This window comes from Alligator sinensis, unplaced genomic scaffold (assembly GCF_000455745.1).
Source record: "Alligator sinensis unplaced genomic scaffold, ASM45574v1 scaffold950_1, whole genome shotgun sequence".
In the NCBI taxonomy this organism is placed as follows: domain Eukaryota; kingdom Metazoa; phylum Chordata; order Crocodylia; family Alligatoridae; genus Alligator; species Alligator sinensis.
In genome coordinates this window covers 93,695-110,316 of record NW_005842331.1, presented here as the reverse complement: position 1 = coordinate 110,316, position 16,622 = coordinate 93,695, and the positions used below count along the sequence as shown (strand labels likewise).

At 44.7% G+C, this 16,622-nt stretch overlaps 2 protein-coding genes and 1 non-coding gene across 4 annotated transcripts in view; 1 reads left to right on the top strand and 2 right to left on the bottom strand.

The window, feature by feature from the left end:
* Window positions 1–2,428: 2,428 nt before the first annotated feature.
* On the bottom strand, window positions 2,429–8,805 carry RPLP2 (ribosomal protein lateral stalk subunit P2). 2 transcript variants are annotated; one of them, XM_006028603.3, is made up of 5 exons: window positions 8,653–8,805; window positions 7,559–7,682; window positions 5,658–5,706; window positions 3,660–3,758; window positions 2,429–2,548 (listed from the first exon to the last, which is right to left on the bottom strand). In XM_006028603.3, the coding sequence occupies exons 2-5, from the start codon at window positions 7,679–7,681 to the stop codon at window positions 2,472–2,474; spliced, it is 348 nt and encodes a 115-aa protein (XP_006028665.1). In that variant the 5' UTR covers window position 7,682; window positions 8,653–8,805; the 3' UTR covers window positions 2,429–2,471. The 2 variants fall into 2 exon arrangements, with proteins under 2 accessions (XP_006028665.1, XP_025065821.1); XM_025210036.1 differs by lacking the exon at window positions 8,653–8,805 and adding an exon at window positions 7,912–8,020.
* Window positions 5,355–5,486, bottom strand: LOC112551088. Its single transcript, XR_003095231.1, has one exon. It is a non-coding gene; the product is annotated as a small nucleolar RNA SNORA52 (small nucleolar RNA).
* A 5,735-nt stretch (window positions 8,806–14,540) lies between the features above and the next one.
* Window positions 14,541–16,622, top strand: part of PIDD1 (p53-induced death domain protein 1) — a 23,125-nt gene continuing 21,043 nt past the window's right edge. The window contains exons 1-2 of the mRNA XM_014522239.2: window positions 14,541–14,637; window positions 14,876–14,959. Of these exons, the coding sequence (XP_014377725.2) occupies window positions 14,541–14,637; window positions 14,876–14,959 (181 nt within the window). The remainder of the gene's footprint in view (window positions 14,638–14,875; window positions 14,960–16,622) is intronic.

Here is a 16,622-nt window from a genome sequence, read left to right as displayed (position 1 = left end):
GGACATGCCCAGAGATTTCAAAAAGGAAGCTCTAGTGTCAAAAACATTCCAACCTGTGGTGGGTTTTTTGAGCTCTTTACAACAGAATTGCTCTAGTATTTTTCTGTAGTTGAGAAAAAAGTAAATGCTAAGAACTGGCATTTTCTGAGGGGTGCCTTGAGCCCAACAAGTTGAGAAGCACTGGGTTGGGTTAACTGCATCCACACTGGTCAGGGGTTTTGTTGCTATAGCAAAAGCACAACACGAGCCATACAACTTGCACGCATAGCAACGATACACAAAACTGTAGTAACATGGCACGCCAGAGTTAACTTCCCAAATGCCATGACAATCAAACACACCAAGCATAATTGGTAGACAGTGATCTCATATGCCTTACAAGTGCCTTACAAGTTGAAGAAAGTTAAGCAATGCTTTCTGGTATGTTAGCAGGGCCAACCCTAGGAAGGTGTGGGGCCTCTTAAGAGCCAGGGAGCATGGGCTGCAGAGCGGGATGAAGGTAGCAGCCCTGGCCCTGGTGCTGAGGGTGCTGCTGCTGGCACAGCCTGCCCCAGAGGGCTGCCTGCAGCACAGGGCAGCAGAGGTGAGGGCCATGCAGGGCAAGCCAGGCTGGGTCGGGGACACCCTTGCAGCAGGGCCCCCCCCCACACACACAAGCTGAGGTGCCCAGTAGCCAGGCTGTTCTGCGGGGCAGACGTTAAGCAGCACCTCTGCCACAGCCCTCAGATGTCAAAGTGCAGGGCCTGGGGTGGTTGCCCCAATTTGCTGCACCCTAGGGACAGGCCTGTCTGTTGGAAAACAAAGCGATTCTTATGGAATTTGTTAGACAGGAACACAGGCAGAAAGGAATAGATTAAGTCTTTCCCCTTCTTCTATTTGCATGCTTTTCAAGTTTTGAAGGCAAGGGATGTGTCCTTCTAAAATGTTGATTGCTGAATTTAGTTTTGTTTACTAGTTCCATAGGAAGATTTTATGGTGACTTTGACCTACGCAGCTCTAAACGGCCTTGGACCTATTTCTCTAGAGCAGCAATTCCCAACAAGGGTGCCGCAGGGTGCCATGCAATGTTAGCACTGTTAGGTGGAAAAACATGATTCACATGATAAATCCAGAGATTTCAAATAGGAATCCAGTGTTTAAGCCATTCTGACCTGCTGTGGAGTTCTTTGCAAAAATGACTGTTTTTCCAGTTAAAAAATGAGTGAAAAGTGAGGCTGGAACCCCTAGGAAAATGTCTCGAGTCTAAAAAGGTTGAGAACCCCTGATCTGCAGGACCACTTCTCACCTCACAGCATACAGCCAAATCTTAATTGCACTCAAAGCCCAAATCATTTAAGGAAGCAGCCAGCAGAATGCTGGTTCATCCAAGTAAACAGCAACACCCACCCAACATTTAAGGCCTGGAAGTCCCAAATATTTTATACCCCATTTCTGTTCTCATCAACACATATACCCTCAATAAAATGAACCTCACAAGGATACACCAGAAAAAGCTCACTAATCTAATTCTATCACAGGCTCTAATTAGAGAGAGCAGGTAAGTAGAGAAAGTAGGGCATGTGTCCATGCTGTCTTGATAGCAAATATGGGAGTGCCAAGAAGCATTCCCCACCCATGTAATCTGCCTCAGCCACACAAAAGCCTAGAAATCAATCATTGTAGCCAGTTTAGTGTGATCCTGAGCATGAGCCCAAGGCTCTGCTCAGGCCTTGTCACAGATGCATTTCTTGGCATATGAAGGAAAAAAAATGAGGGGCAGTGGGTAGTGTTTTCTTCTGGATACTTCTATTTTCCACAGGAAAAAAAAAGTTTTCTAGTAAGCTCTTGACTTGTGAAAGGAGGAAGCTTCCTTGTGACTTCAATAGCCTTTGATTAAAAAGCCCTTGGAGAGTGGAATCTAAATGAGTCATACTGTATTTTTTTTGTTGTACGTATCCAACTACAAGCTGGAAGCAAATTATAGCCTACTGACATTTTATTGATGCTATTTCTAGAGCTCAGAAAATTATTCTGAAGCAATACGAATTTACAAAAAACTTTTGGCATTCTCTCCACATGTTTAGTAATGACTTGGCAGGTTCTAAAGTAATTAGTGTTTATGGCTAAACTAATATTTACATAGTCAGAACTCCTTTCAGAGGGGGAGAAGTTTAAGTTATGATTAGGTAGAAATGATGCCTATAAGCCCTACCCAAACAATGTCGCTATAGACAAAAACTACAGCCCAAGCCCGCATTTAGGTGCCTCAGCTTCAGATTTTCAAAAATGCCCAAGTGAGCTTAGACAAGTCCCATTGGTTTCACTTGAATGCAAAGCCTACAACGGCTAGTTAAGAGCCCATAGCCAGCCTCAGACAGCTGTTATTTCAAAAAGACACATGAGAAAAACTCCAGTGGCAGCAAATTGGTTAACAAAAAACTTGAAATGCTTTTAAAAGAAATGGTTTTTAATAATTTTCAATAGCAAAAAATTTAGTCAAACAGGCCAAATCCCATGTCATCGTCAGATTCCTCAGATTCTTCCTTCTTCTCTTCTTTCTTCTCCTCAGCTGTAAACATAAATTTAAGCAGTCAGTATCTACTTTTCTTTGGTAATTTTTACCACACATTTTGGATAATGCAGATCCCAAAACAAGATGCTTTTCTATCTAAGTATCATCTTCAGATTAACACAAACTATCCCTCTTGCTTTCAGTCTCCATACCCCTGGCACAGCACTCATGTCATTCCTTTTAAAAGCTAAATTTAAGCACTGAAGACAAAATGTAGCTTTTACATATATGTGCATAATTGCAGTTGTATTTCAATAAAGTATGAATATATCCGAGATCTAAATTGGCTCTGTGTCTTAAACTAAGAAAAGATGCAACCGATAAGGATACAATTACTATGAACCAAGATAAGAAACAAACCAGCCACTAAGAAGTAACGAAAGACCTTCTGTATATGGTCACTTCCTCTGAAGTGCTGAAGACTTTGGAAGACACGAATCTCTACTGTTGAACTGCCAAAATATAGCTACGGATATTTCCTCAAGGTCATAATTGGTATTAAACTGTACTAAACTATAAACAAACTGAATTTTTTATGTTTAGATTGTATTAGTTTGAGTCAGATTAAAGGTATGAAGAACAGGTTCCTATTTTACATTCTCCCAATATACTGCCAGAACTGTCTGGATTTCAGTATCAGTAAAAGGCAAAAAATTAACACACAGCGCACAGACCCAAGACCACTTGATACGGTGTTTCTATCCTGTTTTGGAATTTTCTAAGTACCCTGATTAAAGGGATGGGGTTAACAGTTGAGGGCTGCAGTATTTTTTGTGCTTTTTTATCCTGGGAAGTCCTTCAAATTGATGGGTCTGAAACACACACTCTGCCCCAGTCAGCAATAAAAGGAAATGACTGTATTTAAGGATGGCAAAATGACAGATACAAAGTCACTGTGCCTTCGAGGAATAGCTGACTGGCTTGGCTGTACAGGAACTATCCATTTCAATCATATGACACGATGCCAAGTTACAGCTGAAGAGTAAACGTCCCAGGTTTACAGAACAGGAGTTAAAGCATTAAGATTTTAATATGTGTAAGATGGGGCTCCTCTATGACAAATTAATACCTCCCCCATCTTGTTTCAGTACACTGCACACATACTCACCAGCAGCAGGAGCAGCGCCTCCAGCTGGAGCAGCTGACCCTGCACCAGCTGCAACTGCTACAGCTCCACCAGCTGGCATGCTGGCAAGCTTGCTGTTACCTGTAATAGACACAGAAAAGTATTATATCAGCACTCGTTGGACACCCAACCCTACAAGTATTCTGACAGAAAGATGATGTGCAGGTAGCAGCTACCGAGCCAATATGGGACACAGACAACACATGGCAGAATAACTACAAAAATACAAAAATGCAGAGGTACCTGATTATGGGCCAGACTAAAAGACAAAAAGAAAGCACTTCTAAGACTTGCAAGGAACTCTAGGTTGCAGGGCATTCATTGATATGCAGCACATTCTACAGAAAGGGCAGAGTTCAATATTGAAGTGCCAGGCAGCTTGCTGGAGAAGACCAACCCCATGTTAGCAAAAGATTTTGGCAGAATTTGTAACTATCTACAAAACCCTCAAATTCTGACACACATCATTACCAAATAAAGAAAAATAAGCTGGGCTTAGAGAACACTTCCAGTGTGATTCCTACTTAGTCCTTTCTAATTTATAGATTATCTACCATGTTTGCAAAGCTACTGTTTTGTATTCAGACCATGCAACATGGACTAACCCAACTTTGTGTCCAAGATGTACTAAAGCCTTGGATCTTTGCAGAAATGCAGCAGTGCTTGTTAAGGATTAAATCTCACTTATAGCACCAGACCAAATAGCATTTTAACTGTGGCAAGGAGGACTCTATTAATAATGACCAGCCTCCTCACAGCAAGAATTTCTGTGGGACCTTTGAGATTAGTGAACTTGCTTATGATTAATGCCTCTGCCCTTGGAAAAGTTAGCCAGCTCTCTGCTATTTCCCTGGTGAATACCAAGACTCCCTTACATAGTGGTTTTCCTTGTATTTCATTTCTAAGAATTAATTTCTAAACAAATCCTTGGTATTGAGCCTCCTCTAAATGGCAAAGTAAACAAACATGTTTTATAAGCATGTCAGAAAAGTTCTGGGAAATAATTTATTTCTCAAATTCATCAGGAGACGACTGACAATCATATAAAACGTATGTTGTAAACACATGCATAATAGCCCTCTTACGTCTTTGCACATTACCCACAGAAATATCTACCAACTACTCTACTTACTAATCACGATTCTGGCTTGGTCCTGCTAACACTTAGGCAAATGTAGTTTTAATTCACGTACTTAAGTATTTGCAGGACTGAGAAACTAACTAATTGAAGGAATAGAAACTGCTTCAAGCATTCAGCAGAACACATAGGAAATGGATGCGTGTCAGCTATGCGCTCAGTAAGTGGATCTTTCAATATTTTTGCAGCTTCATAGACTTATAGTCTGTTTTTTTGCATTGAAAAAATAAGATTGGTTTCACACTTTGCACTCCTTTCTTCATTGGATTTACTATTTGTGGTCTACCACACAAAAACAGAAGCCTTGCAAGGTTGGATGCTGGAGGAACATGGGCAAAAACATGTGGTAGAAGCTGGTTCCATGTTCCTGTATGAACATGAGTAGTGTTTTGGTGCCCCTCCCTGGAAGACGAGCACTGTTACATCCACTTAAATGCACACTCGGTTACCTTTCCCATTCAAAAATATGAATGCAGTTGGGTAAAGCAAAAATGGTGTAAGCTCAGAATGCTAAAAATCTTGCTAACTCTCTCCATACAGCATGTCCAGAAAACTCTTATTATGAGCACACAAGCAGTAAACTCATATTTAAAGAGTCTCCCAGTTAATCTGGTCCACAAGCGAAACCCAGCAGGTACTGGCTCTGACCTAATGGGAATTAGAATGGACCTATCACTTTATTCACACAACTGCCCTATCTCAGATCTCTGCTGACAGCCCCTAAAGTAGGGCAGATTTAATGAAAACAATGTTGGCTGCAATTCTCTGCTCTAGCAAGTCTTTACATTAACTGAACAAGCAAAGACAGTCACTAGGTTCAAATGCAGCAAGATTTCTCTTACCCTGAGCAATGACATCTTCTATGTTTTTTCCATTCAGCTCACTGATAACCTGTGGGAAATAAAGTGTTTTGGGCATTATTCAGCCAGGCTGCTGTGTGGTACCACCTATCCAGCTGTTCCCAAAAGATTCCAGAATAACTTCTCTCTCAGCAGGAGCAGCAGGATATGGTGACCCAAAGAGTACAATGTTAGAAACAACACATCTGACACGCCACAATCCTACACTTTTCCATAGGCCTCTGCTCATACCTATTATGCTAAGTTCACAGTGAATCTGAAAACCTGACAGCAATTACAAATGCATCAGGCTTCCCCTGTCAGATAAGAAAACCCTCACATTTAAAAGATGGAGGCTGTAAACCCCCTTCCCTCCATTATGGGGCTCTGCAGGACCAGACCCTAAACCAGCACCCCAATATACCCCACCTTTCTGTGTGTTAAAGTTGTATGTTAAAGCCCAGCTGATTCCTTCAGCTTTTCCCTGGAACAGATGATTTTAATTCCTTTTTACTAGTAAAAATGAAATCTCAGCTGGAGAAAGATTAAGTAAGAAAACAAAAGGTATTACTATCTTAGAAGCAAGCACTAAAGGTCAAGGGCACTGTGGTCCTTCCTGGTATGTTTCTGATATTAGATGGCAAAACAGTGTTCTGAGGAGTCACTAAAACTAATGTAAACAGTGGAAGTCAGATTCTAAGCAAAGGAACTATAATGTCAAAGTGGCACACAGTTCAGGGGAGGGGAGGAAGGGGAGTATTTAAACAGTTTTGTCAACCAGTAATCTGCTTATATAAAGCAGGTAGCGCTAGAATGGCTTCTTTTTGTTTACTTTCTCTGAAAGGTGTTTTTGAAGAGTCCTCTAGAGATTTACTGGCATAAGATCAGGTCAGTGCTCACACACACAGATAAGGAAAGACAAGCAGAACAAATTCCAATGACACTTTAGAGGAAATAGAGGAGCAATGAGTTTATAAAGGTGATGGTGATGAGTAGAAAAGCCAGATCTGAAACACCCCATGTTGATATATACTAGAATCAGAGGCACACTTCAGAACGCAGCAGTAGCGCCTTGAATAGTCCAAGCAAAATTCCCGATAGTTTTACTACGCTTCTGGAAGCTAAAGCTGTCCAGCTAAAAACACAACAATTTCTCCTGTGATAGACAACACCTTGTATAGATTCACTATTATAATTTGTCACAATATATCTACAATAAAACCATGGTCTAATTAGAAAAATAAAGTGATCTGGAAAATATTTATTTCCAGCCCACCAGAAATAAAAGCTGTACTATACTGCAAGAAATATTCTTGGTGTGGTAGTTTCCCTCTTCTCAGTTTTCTTTCAAAGCCTGTTTCTTCAACACAGCTTTCCGACAGTACTCTCTACACTAACATTATCCATGCACCATCTTGTCTTTATCATGTGCAAATGTTTATGTTCCTTGCAGAAGAAACGAGGCCTTCTCTGGGGCATAGATAATGTCATGTGTATGCATAACTCTACATAGATGAAGATATTATTCTGTTATTTTTTCCACAAAGGTGCAACCTCCGCTAGGACACTGCCACCTGAACTCTAATTGGAGCAGAATTTGTTTTGCCATTGCAAACCAGACATTACATAGCTTCTGCTAACTGACAGCTAGATCTATTAGAAGCAAGTAGTTTCTAAAAGCTCAGTTTGGCAAAGTTGCTCAGTCTGGACTAAAGAAAGCCAGAGAGCTAAAGCAGCAAAGTGTACGGGGCATTTGAGAGAGTGTCGCTGCACACTGGCATTTGGAAAGGAACAAATATTTGTAGGTACTCCCTTAAAGCAAAAGAAAAGCCCAGAAGCTCTAAAATGGTTTTAAATTCAGAAACTAATTTAGACAACACATGATCAGCAGCAAGAATCATCACCTTGTTCACACGTTCATCATCAGTCTCGATGCCTACGCTGTCCAGGATCTTCTTCAAGTCCTTTGACGTGGGGGACTCGTTGCCCCCAAGGATGGCCAGCAGGTAAGCCGCAACGTAACGCATCCTGTAACAGCACGAGAACCATTAAGATAACAACTCTAGTGTCTGAAGGCACAGGACGCTTGTCTCCCACTCTCTCAGGCCTGGTCTTTACTATGATCAAAAGCAGGGTCTCCATAGGAAGCAAAACACAAGTGAAGGGAAGGCTGATTGTGGTGTGCATGTGATTTCAGGAGGGGACGGGAGTCAGGTCTAAATCACTTCTCCTTAGTACCTCTGTGATTTCTACGTACTTAGGAACATAAAAACTTCCCAAGAAGAAAGCAGGTACAGCAGGACATCCAGCCCCTGGCAAATGCATCGATAAACCAGGCCACCTGCCTCAGGTTCCCATTTTCCGACGGCCTAGGACACAAATGTCACAGCCTCACACGAGCTGGCAAGCAGGCACGTTACGGCAAGAGGGAGATTAGGGAGCTGGGCATGACTTATGAGGAGAGGCTGAGGGAACTGGGCATATTTAGTCTGGAGAAGAAAAGACTGGGAGCATCTACACGTGTGTTGAAGTGCTTTTCCTAATGGACATTAAATTTAGTACCTCTGATGTGAGGTACCAAACAAGTGCGCATTAAGCTGCCTTAATGCACAGTAACAAACATGCAGTTTTTAAGTGATGCTTAATGCACGATAGCCTATTGTACTATGCGTTAGTGCAATTGCACATTTTTATGTGACGCTTTAATGCACAGTACAATAGGCTACTGGGCATTAAAGCGCTATGCTAACAGGCTCTGCTGGGTCAGGCTGCACCCCTCATCCAGTCCCCTGCAGCGGGGGAGAAGCAGCCGTTCTTGGTGGTGGTGTAAGGGGGAGCGTAGTGATACCCCCACGCCCCTCCTGCCCCTCTCCTCCCCACTACAGCCCCCTCCCAGGGCCGCTCGCCCAGGCCTCGCTCCCCACTGACGGCACTAGCGAGAGGGGGTTCTGGCCGCGCCCACTATAGGATATGGGGGGGAGCGGGCTCGCACACTCACTTGACCGAGGGCGGGGAGGGGAGTTCGGACGGGAGCTGGGCCCAGCAGCGTGTGCTCCCCACACCAGACCGGCGGTGAAAAGGGAAAGGGAGGGGCGAGCAGGGAGAATTCTTCCCGTCACGCCTCAACAAGCCACGCCGCCATTGGGCAAAGCGGCGAAAGCCAGGCAGCCAATGAGAGGACGAGATGCTCTAGCGGCCATGACACTAGAGGTGAGGCTATGATGCCTTTTCCATGGGGGAGAAGTTACAGCGCGCATGCGTGATGCTAGATGCCTCGCCCTTTAGTGAGCGGGCTGCTGGGGTATGAAGTAGTTATCTAGGTGTCTTATGTGCCTGTTTGTATGTGGGTGCACACCCTCTGCTGCCTCTCTGCAGACACCAGCCAGCCCCTGGTTGGGAGGATCTGTGAAACCCGCACAGGTGCTTTCCTGCAAGAGGCAGGTGCCACATTTGTAGGAGAAATTCCTTACGGTGGGGGGTTTCCTTCCAATTTAATAAACAAAAGGTTATTGGGTTATAGGGAAATGTCATATCTGTTCAGAAATGGAAACAGCGCTCTGGTCCCCCTCCTCAGCACGACCTGAGGGACAGGGACCTGGAGGGAAGTCGCTGCAGTGTTTAGGCCAGTGCTGCTTAACCTTTTCAGACTTGAAGTGCCCCTCGAAAGACTCCAGGTGCCCCTCGGAAAACACCAGCTTTCAGCTTTCACTCGGTTTTTGGCTGCAGAAAAATAACGGTGCCATTCTGCTGCAGTGAGCTTGGAAAACCCACAGCAGGGCAGAATGGAGTGAATGCTACAGGATTCCTATTTGGGGGCTTATCTTGTGACTCACGTTTGCACGCCTGAGTGCTCACATGGTGTAGCACCTTGCATCTCCCTTGAAAGGATCTCAAGGCATTGCAGCACCCGGCTTGAGCCTCACTGGTTTAAGTAGGCAGTCACACAGCTTGTACCCCAAAATGTGTGCTTCTTACCTTGTTCTTTACATCTGTGTTTTGTTCTGGTTATGTGTTTGTGTTAATAAATAATTAAAAAGGGGAGGGGGGTGGAATTGGCCTGTACATTAGACTATCTCTAGCTTTCTGATTCCTTTCCACCTAGAGCAGTGGTTCTCAACCTCAGGTCATGACCCAAATGAGAGTCGCAGGGACAATGCATTTGATATCTGGACTCCAATACCTTGTACTGAAATGCTCAAGCCTAGTCTTCACGCAGAGGAACAGAGACGTACTGATCAATGTCACATTTTCCCCCCATTTAAGTCATAAGCTTGAAGAGTAGTTGATTTAAAAAAACAATAGATTGCATGACTGTTCTTGTGATTAAAACTGTTCAAAACCAAATATTGAGCAGAGACTGTTTTGAAGAAGTTAGAACTATTTTCTCTGAATAGGATTTGGGAGTCTTAAAATAGGTTTTAAAAATAGCAATTACTTTTTTATTGGAAATAGTTTCTTTTAAGCCTACTGAAATGAGATACCACCCACTCCCCCCACAGAGACTTCAGCTTTAAAATTCTTAATAGAAAAATGGAAACAGAAAAGAAAAGAAAACATTTGTTTTCTCAATAATTTTCTTGGAATTTTGTTTTTAACTAGCTATAACTTGCCCATATCTCACACATTTAAAATACAGTCAAGTATTTTTTTCTAAATGCTAGCCCTACAAATCCAGGCTGCAATCAGAGTTTCTTCCTGGATTATAAATTGTCAGCAATAAAATCCTATTGTCAGCTCTCACCATTACGTCCGTGCTATTTGTGTGATTTGTCCCTGCTATTGGAATTTAATTCTCAATTCTGCAACTGATGCAAGCTAGGATAGTCTCTAGCCACCACTATCTGAACTGAGTTAGCTCTGCAAGCTAAGAGCAACAATTATTTTGACCAGTGAATTAATAAGGTCTCACTGGGAAGATTGTAATAATTTTATATATGCATTTTTTGGAATAGAACAAGTTTTGTGGGGCTTTTTTTTAGCAGCAAGCATCTTGAATCATCAAGATAGCAAGTGAGAGAATAGAAGGAGGGGTATTAAGATCCCCCACGAAGTGGTGAAAATGTGAGTCTGTTTTCTCATTCAAGGCTACATAGTAACTAGAAAAGGACAAACTTAAATTCAGCTCTTTTGACTTCTCAGCATGGTCTTTAACTGTAGCTGTGCCACCAGGAGCCTTATTGATTTATTTATATAGAAAGGAATTCTAGTGATACTAAATTCAATGACTGCAGTATCAGGCCTTGTATTATTAAGATATAGAGAAGCAATTTTTTTACCATTGTATACTGAGGATTTGCTAGTGGACCAATAGATGAGTTGTTTACAACTAAATAAATACCAGAAGTTGAATGTTATGTCCAGCAGACTGCATTTTTCCAAGTCCACTTTCAAAAGCAGATGCACTCAGGGATGTAAGCCATGTAGTCAGCCTAAATAACAGCCTACAGGGATGCTGTCTGTCTTTCAAAAAAACCAAACAACAACTAGACACTAAAATCTTGAAGGAAGCTACATTCCTACGTAACCCCACTTAAGCCAAGAGATGTTCTGTCTGCAGAGCCCTTGCTGCTGGATGGAGACCCAAGCCTCCTATCACAGAAACCAAACACATGATTTATCACAGCCACAGAGTTCAAAACATTGCAGCTCTCCATAGTCACTGTGATTTAGCTTCTGCCAGGCAGCCTTACTCAACACTGTCAGAATGCTGCCACCCATGTGAATACATTGTCTTTATCAGCCCAGCACCACACATTTTCCTTGAACGATCAATCCAACTCACCAGAAATCATCCACATATTTATTACCATCCAGCAAATGGCTGGGTTCTAGTTGCTCCTGTTGCGCTCGTTATTCCATCCCTACTCAGAGATGGATGCTAACATTCACCCTACCTACTATTGCACCACATCAATGTCACAACACGTTATATAGGATTATTCAGACCACTCTGAAGTCTATACATCCTGTACAAGTACGTTCATGTGGCTTATTGATTAGAAGAGAGAATTAAATTACATCAGAGCACGGACCATGCTTGACGACATATTTATTACAGCATTTATTAATGCCACAGAGCTTTGATCCTGGCTGGGCCTTTTTTGGCAGTAAATAATAGGAGATGATATTAATGGTTGCTATCAGTCACAGAGCTGGCTAAATCTGATTGGTAGGCCAGCCACCCTTCATTCAAGCTAAGTGGAAATAACAGTTATATACATTTATGTTATGATAACAGGAAATAATAGGAGACCATCACCAAAGGCACAAGGCCCCTGGGCAGAGCCTGAGTAAACTTAGGTGGTTTTAGGGATGCTCCTGGGATTGATTATAAACAGAGGGGTTAGAAGATTAGGAGTTTGACTGTGCCCATAGGAGAGAGAGAGCAAGAGCCAAGAGGAAACCAACTGATTGCGAGAGAAGCTGTTGTGTACACAGCCTTATGAGGAACCAGGGACACAGCTTCTTTTGGGCACATGCTTGAACATGCTTGAATTTCTGAACACACAAACCACCAGCTGTGTTTTGCTGCTACTGTGTTCTACTTTGTGCATATCCATTGTCTCTAAACACGATTACACCAAAGCCATTTCTGATTGGTATATCCCAGCTCAGCCAATGTATACACTCAAGAGAAGCGCAGAGAAAGTGCTTCAGGGAAGGTCCTCAAAGCCAACTTAAAAAAATGCAACATCAGTGTCAACTCATGGGAGACTATCGCCCAGGACCGCCCCAAGGAGAGGAAGAGTCTGCTGCAGGGATCTCAGTACTTTGAAACCTCACAACGACAACAGGAGATGGAGAAGTGGGAGCAGCAGAAACAGCGTATTGTGGACCAAATAAAAAATCTAGCACCAACCACCCCACACAGAAACACACGTCTGAGCTGCAATAAAGTCCGTTGATCCAGGATGGGTCTCATCAGCCATCTTCGGACACACAGTAAGACAGTCATGGAAGACAGTCATCTTCGACTGTAAGGGATTGCCGAAGAAGAAGAAAAATATGTCCTTTTACCAAAAGTAGCCTGAATAGACCCCACATTTTGACTAACCATTTAGGCCAACAGAGCAACAATAATAATCAGTGTTACCAACAGAGGTACATCAAAATGCCTTTATGAATGTAACTGATGTATTATTATGAGCAGCAAAGGAGATGGGGATCACATCTCAGGAATATAATTTCCAGGAACTTTTCAGGTAGTGGCTCCATGGGATATGTGTGGGATGGTTTATGGACAGCACATCCTACATCTGCACAGGGGTTTGGACTAGATAGCCTTTGAGGTCCCTTCCAGTCCTAGAATTCTGTAAGAATTTCCTCTGTGTATGTGCAGCAACCCATATATCAGTAGTTCTCAACCTTTTTAGACTCAGGGCATCTCTCCTTAGACTCTTGGTAAAGGCCAGTTCTTGGTTTTCGCTCATTTTTCACAGAAAAATAACAGCAATCCTTCTGTTGCAAAGAACCTGGAACCAACACAATGGATCACAGTTTTTGCTGCTAGATTCCTGCCTGAAATCTCCAGGTTTATGTCTTGGGGCATGCTTGCATACCTTGCAGTGGTACCCCGGAGCACCCCTAAAAGGCTCTCAAGGCACCCCAGGCACTACCACCACCCTGGCTGAGAATCACCTATCTATGTACACGCAGCTACCCCTACCTGTGTGTGTGAATGCCTTTGCCATTCAAACCACACAAGAGGAGTTCCTTTGAGCCCCTTCCCTCCCAAGAGCAGCTAGCAGCTCCACAGCCCCTCATCCTCCTCCCCCTGGCACAACAGGGAGAAGGTGGCCAGCGGATCAGAGGCCAATTCCCCCCAAAATGTTTTTTGTTTAAAACCCTCTTGTCCCTTCCTAGCCTGGAGTATGTGTGTACTTGGTTGGGTATTTGCCTAGAGTTTCAAGATCTCCTTTTCTGCCCATCTTTATTTAATAGTTGCCACCTCTTTCCCAACTCTGCCGTCTTCTTCCATCAGCCTGTTTTGTCCCGTCTGCTGACCCTGGACTGTAGTGTCTGCCGAGGTGGGAGTGGGGTATGGTCAGTCTTCTCTGTTCAAATGGTCAGCACACTAGTTCCCTAGGGGGTCTCTTATGGCTTATAGCCTAGCCAGGGATGATCCTGCCTTGAGCAGGGGGCTGGACTGGATGGTCTCATGAGGTCCCTCCCAGCCCTACTTTCCTGTCGTGCTATGACCTTGGCCGCACTCCGGAGCCCCTGATTGAGACGCACTTGAGCGGGGGGCTGCGTCTTTAAGCCAAGGGAGGGCCTGTGCCGGGGCTGGGCCGGGCTCGGATCAGTGGCGCGCGGCGCGCCGGCGGCCGGACCCGGTAAGAGCCCCACGGCCGGCCCGCGCCCACGTGCTCCCGCAGGGCCTCAATTTACTTTTGTCAACAAAAAGGGCATTACTACCGAATGAAATAGAAGATCCTCTTAAGACCTCTGGCAAACAGTGTGAGCTTCTCTGATGTACAGCATTTCTTCTTCTTGCGTGTGTGTGTGTGTGTGTGTGTGTGTGTGTGCAAGGGGGGAAGGGGAAGACTGTGATCTTGGGGGTGTGTGCAAAGGAACAAGCTCTGATCTTGGATGTGTGTGCATGCAAAGGAGAAGGGGCAGGCTGCAGTCTTGGATGTGTGTGTGTGTGTGTGTGTGTGTGTGTGTGTGTGTGTGTGAGGATCTAAGAGTTCCTCCCCCGCCCCTGTCTTTTTCCCCTTCCTCTAGTGCCAGGTGTTGGGGGCTGCCTGCCCCCCCCCACTGGGAGTCTGTCATTCTGGGCTTCTGGGACTTTCACCCCCAGGGCAGCTCAGGGACGATGCCATGGCTTGTGCCCCAAGTGCCCTGGAGCGGCAGTGTCATTTGGGGCCCTGCCACACATTCAAATGAATGCCGGATAGAAACCAGCTACGAAGTTGTCGCGCATTTTCAAGCCCTTGCTTCGTAGCTGGGTGGCTCTCTTCACAGTTGGATGGATGTTTTTCCGGCATGGTCGTTACTTTGCATGGGTGACCAGTCTAAATTTATTGCGGGGTTCACCCATTGGTTGCAGAATGTATGTAATAGGTGGCAGGGGCCTCAGTGGCTGGAGCATTAGACAGCAGAGGGCTGGGTTGCACTCCTGACTCTGCCCCTGCTTTGGTGGGTGACCACTGGGGCTCACTGTATGACATTTCCTCCTCTGCTGCAAATGGGTAAATGATGCTGCCCCCTCCAAAACCTAGGGTTGTCAGATGAGAACAGCCTGCTGCCTTTTACATTCACTTTGACTGGGATAACGGACTATACAAATGAAGGAGGCTGTAAAGGTGAGCTTTCTTTCAGTTCATACTGTCAATGTGGTCAGTAAAAACCCAGGTTCCAGTCTGGAAGCAGACAACAGACAACTTTTTTCCCGCTTCAGCAATCTGCATAATTCTTAAAGGAAAAAAAATGAATGAGGATAATATGATACTGTCCACTATCACAGTAAGCAGACTCTTGTCAGCCCTTCTTATCCTGGAAGGCTGTGTGCGTGGCCTCCACTGCTCTTCCTGCTACCTGCTAGTGCATAAACTGAGATTTTTTCCCCTCCTTTGTCTCTGCACATTTTAAGCAAATGTTTATTTCCTATTATGCAGCAAAGGAGTAGAGAGTCCACGTAAAAATATTGCATGAATCCTTGTACATTATCCCTTACTGTAATAGTGGACCATATTGTGTTGTCCTTATTCATTTTTCTCCCTTTAAGAATTACGCAGGTTGCTGATGGGAGGGAAAAAGTTCTGTCTGTTGTCTGCTTCCAGGCTGGAACTTGGGTTTTTATTGACCACATCTGTGCTTCTTGGCTGCGGTCCTTGCAAGATATTGATACTTAAAAAAATGGATGTTGCTTCATGTGTTTCAGTAGCAGTTGAAGGCACTCCTCATTTGCACAGAGAGCATCCATTTGAGTGCTTGACCACGCACCCCAGCCCCCTTTTTCAGGTGCGGTGTAGTCCATATGGCCACCACAGAAGTCAAACTTCTGTCTCGCTCCCAATTTCTATCCTTGACTCCCCTGCCACATCTTCTGTTATCAGTGGGCAGGTCCTTGTGAGGAGAGAGTCTTGCTGACGGGGTATAGTGCTGCTCAGAAACAAGATGCTCCAGGGTCTGCTGGCATGTAGTCTCCTGCAGCTGGTCCTTCCCAATGCAACATCCTGCTGGGCTCATTCCCAACCACTATATTCCCTCAGTCCCTGCCAGGCCTTTCCGGCATTAGCATCTTGCCTCCATTTTCCTCAACAGGGACCAAATCAGCCCATCCACCGGGACCCCCGCAGGTCCCGGTGGAGGTGCACCCAGGCCCAGGGTCAGTGAGGATCTAGTCAGGGAACTTCTGGAGGGACTGGATGTATTTAAATCAGCTGGTCCTGACGACCCACCCCAGAGTGCTGAGGGAATTAGCAGAGGTCATTGCGGGACCCCTGGCATGGCTCTACGAGCACTCGTGGTGCTCTGGTGAGGTGCCAGAGGAGTGGAAAAGGGCCAATGTGGTTCCCATTTTCAAAAAAGGAAGGAAGAAGGACCCAGGAAACTATAGGCCAGTTAGTCTTCCCTCAGTCCTGGGAAAGCTTTTTGAGAGAGTTATCCTGGCGCATGTCCACGAGGGACCGCAGGGGAGGTTATGCTTAGGGGCAACCAACATGGGTTCATTAGAGGCAGGTCCTGTCAGACCAACCTGGTGGCCTTCTACGACCAGGTCACAAAATCCCTAGACGTAGGGTAGCAGTGGATGTAGTCTTTCTGGACTTCAGGAAGGTCTTCAACACTATCTCTCACCCCGTTCTCATTAAAAAACTAGGGGACTGTGGTATCGACACCTACACAGTCAAATGGGTCGCTAACTGGCTGGAGGACCGCACCCAGAGAGTGGTGGTGGACAGGTCATTTTCAACCTGGAGGGATGTGGGCAGTGGGGTCCCCCAGGGCTCGGTCCTCGGACCTGCA

Bases quoted from the DNA above. Each gene is read 5' to 3' on its own strand.
- RPLP2 (XM_025210036.1), bottom strand. From the start codon at position 7,979: ATGCATTTGCCAGGGGCTGGATGTCCTGCTGTACCTGCTTTCTTCTTG. The intron at 5,707-7,558 runs GTGATGATTCTT...TATTTCCCACAG, and splicing joins ATGATGAACGTGTGAACAAG to GTTATCAGTGAGCTGAATGG. The intron at 2,549-3,659 runs GTGAGTATGTGT...TTATGTTTACAG, and splicing joins AGGCGCTGCTCCTGCTGCTG to CTGAGGAGAAGAAAGAAGAG.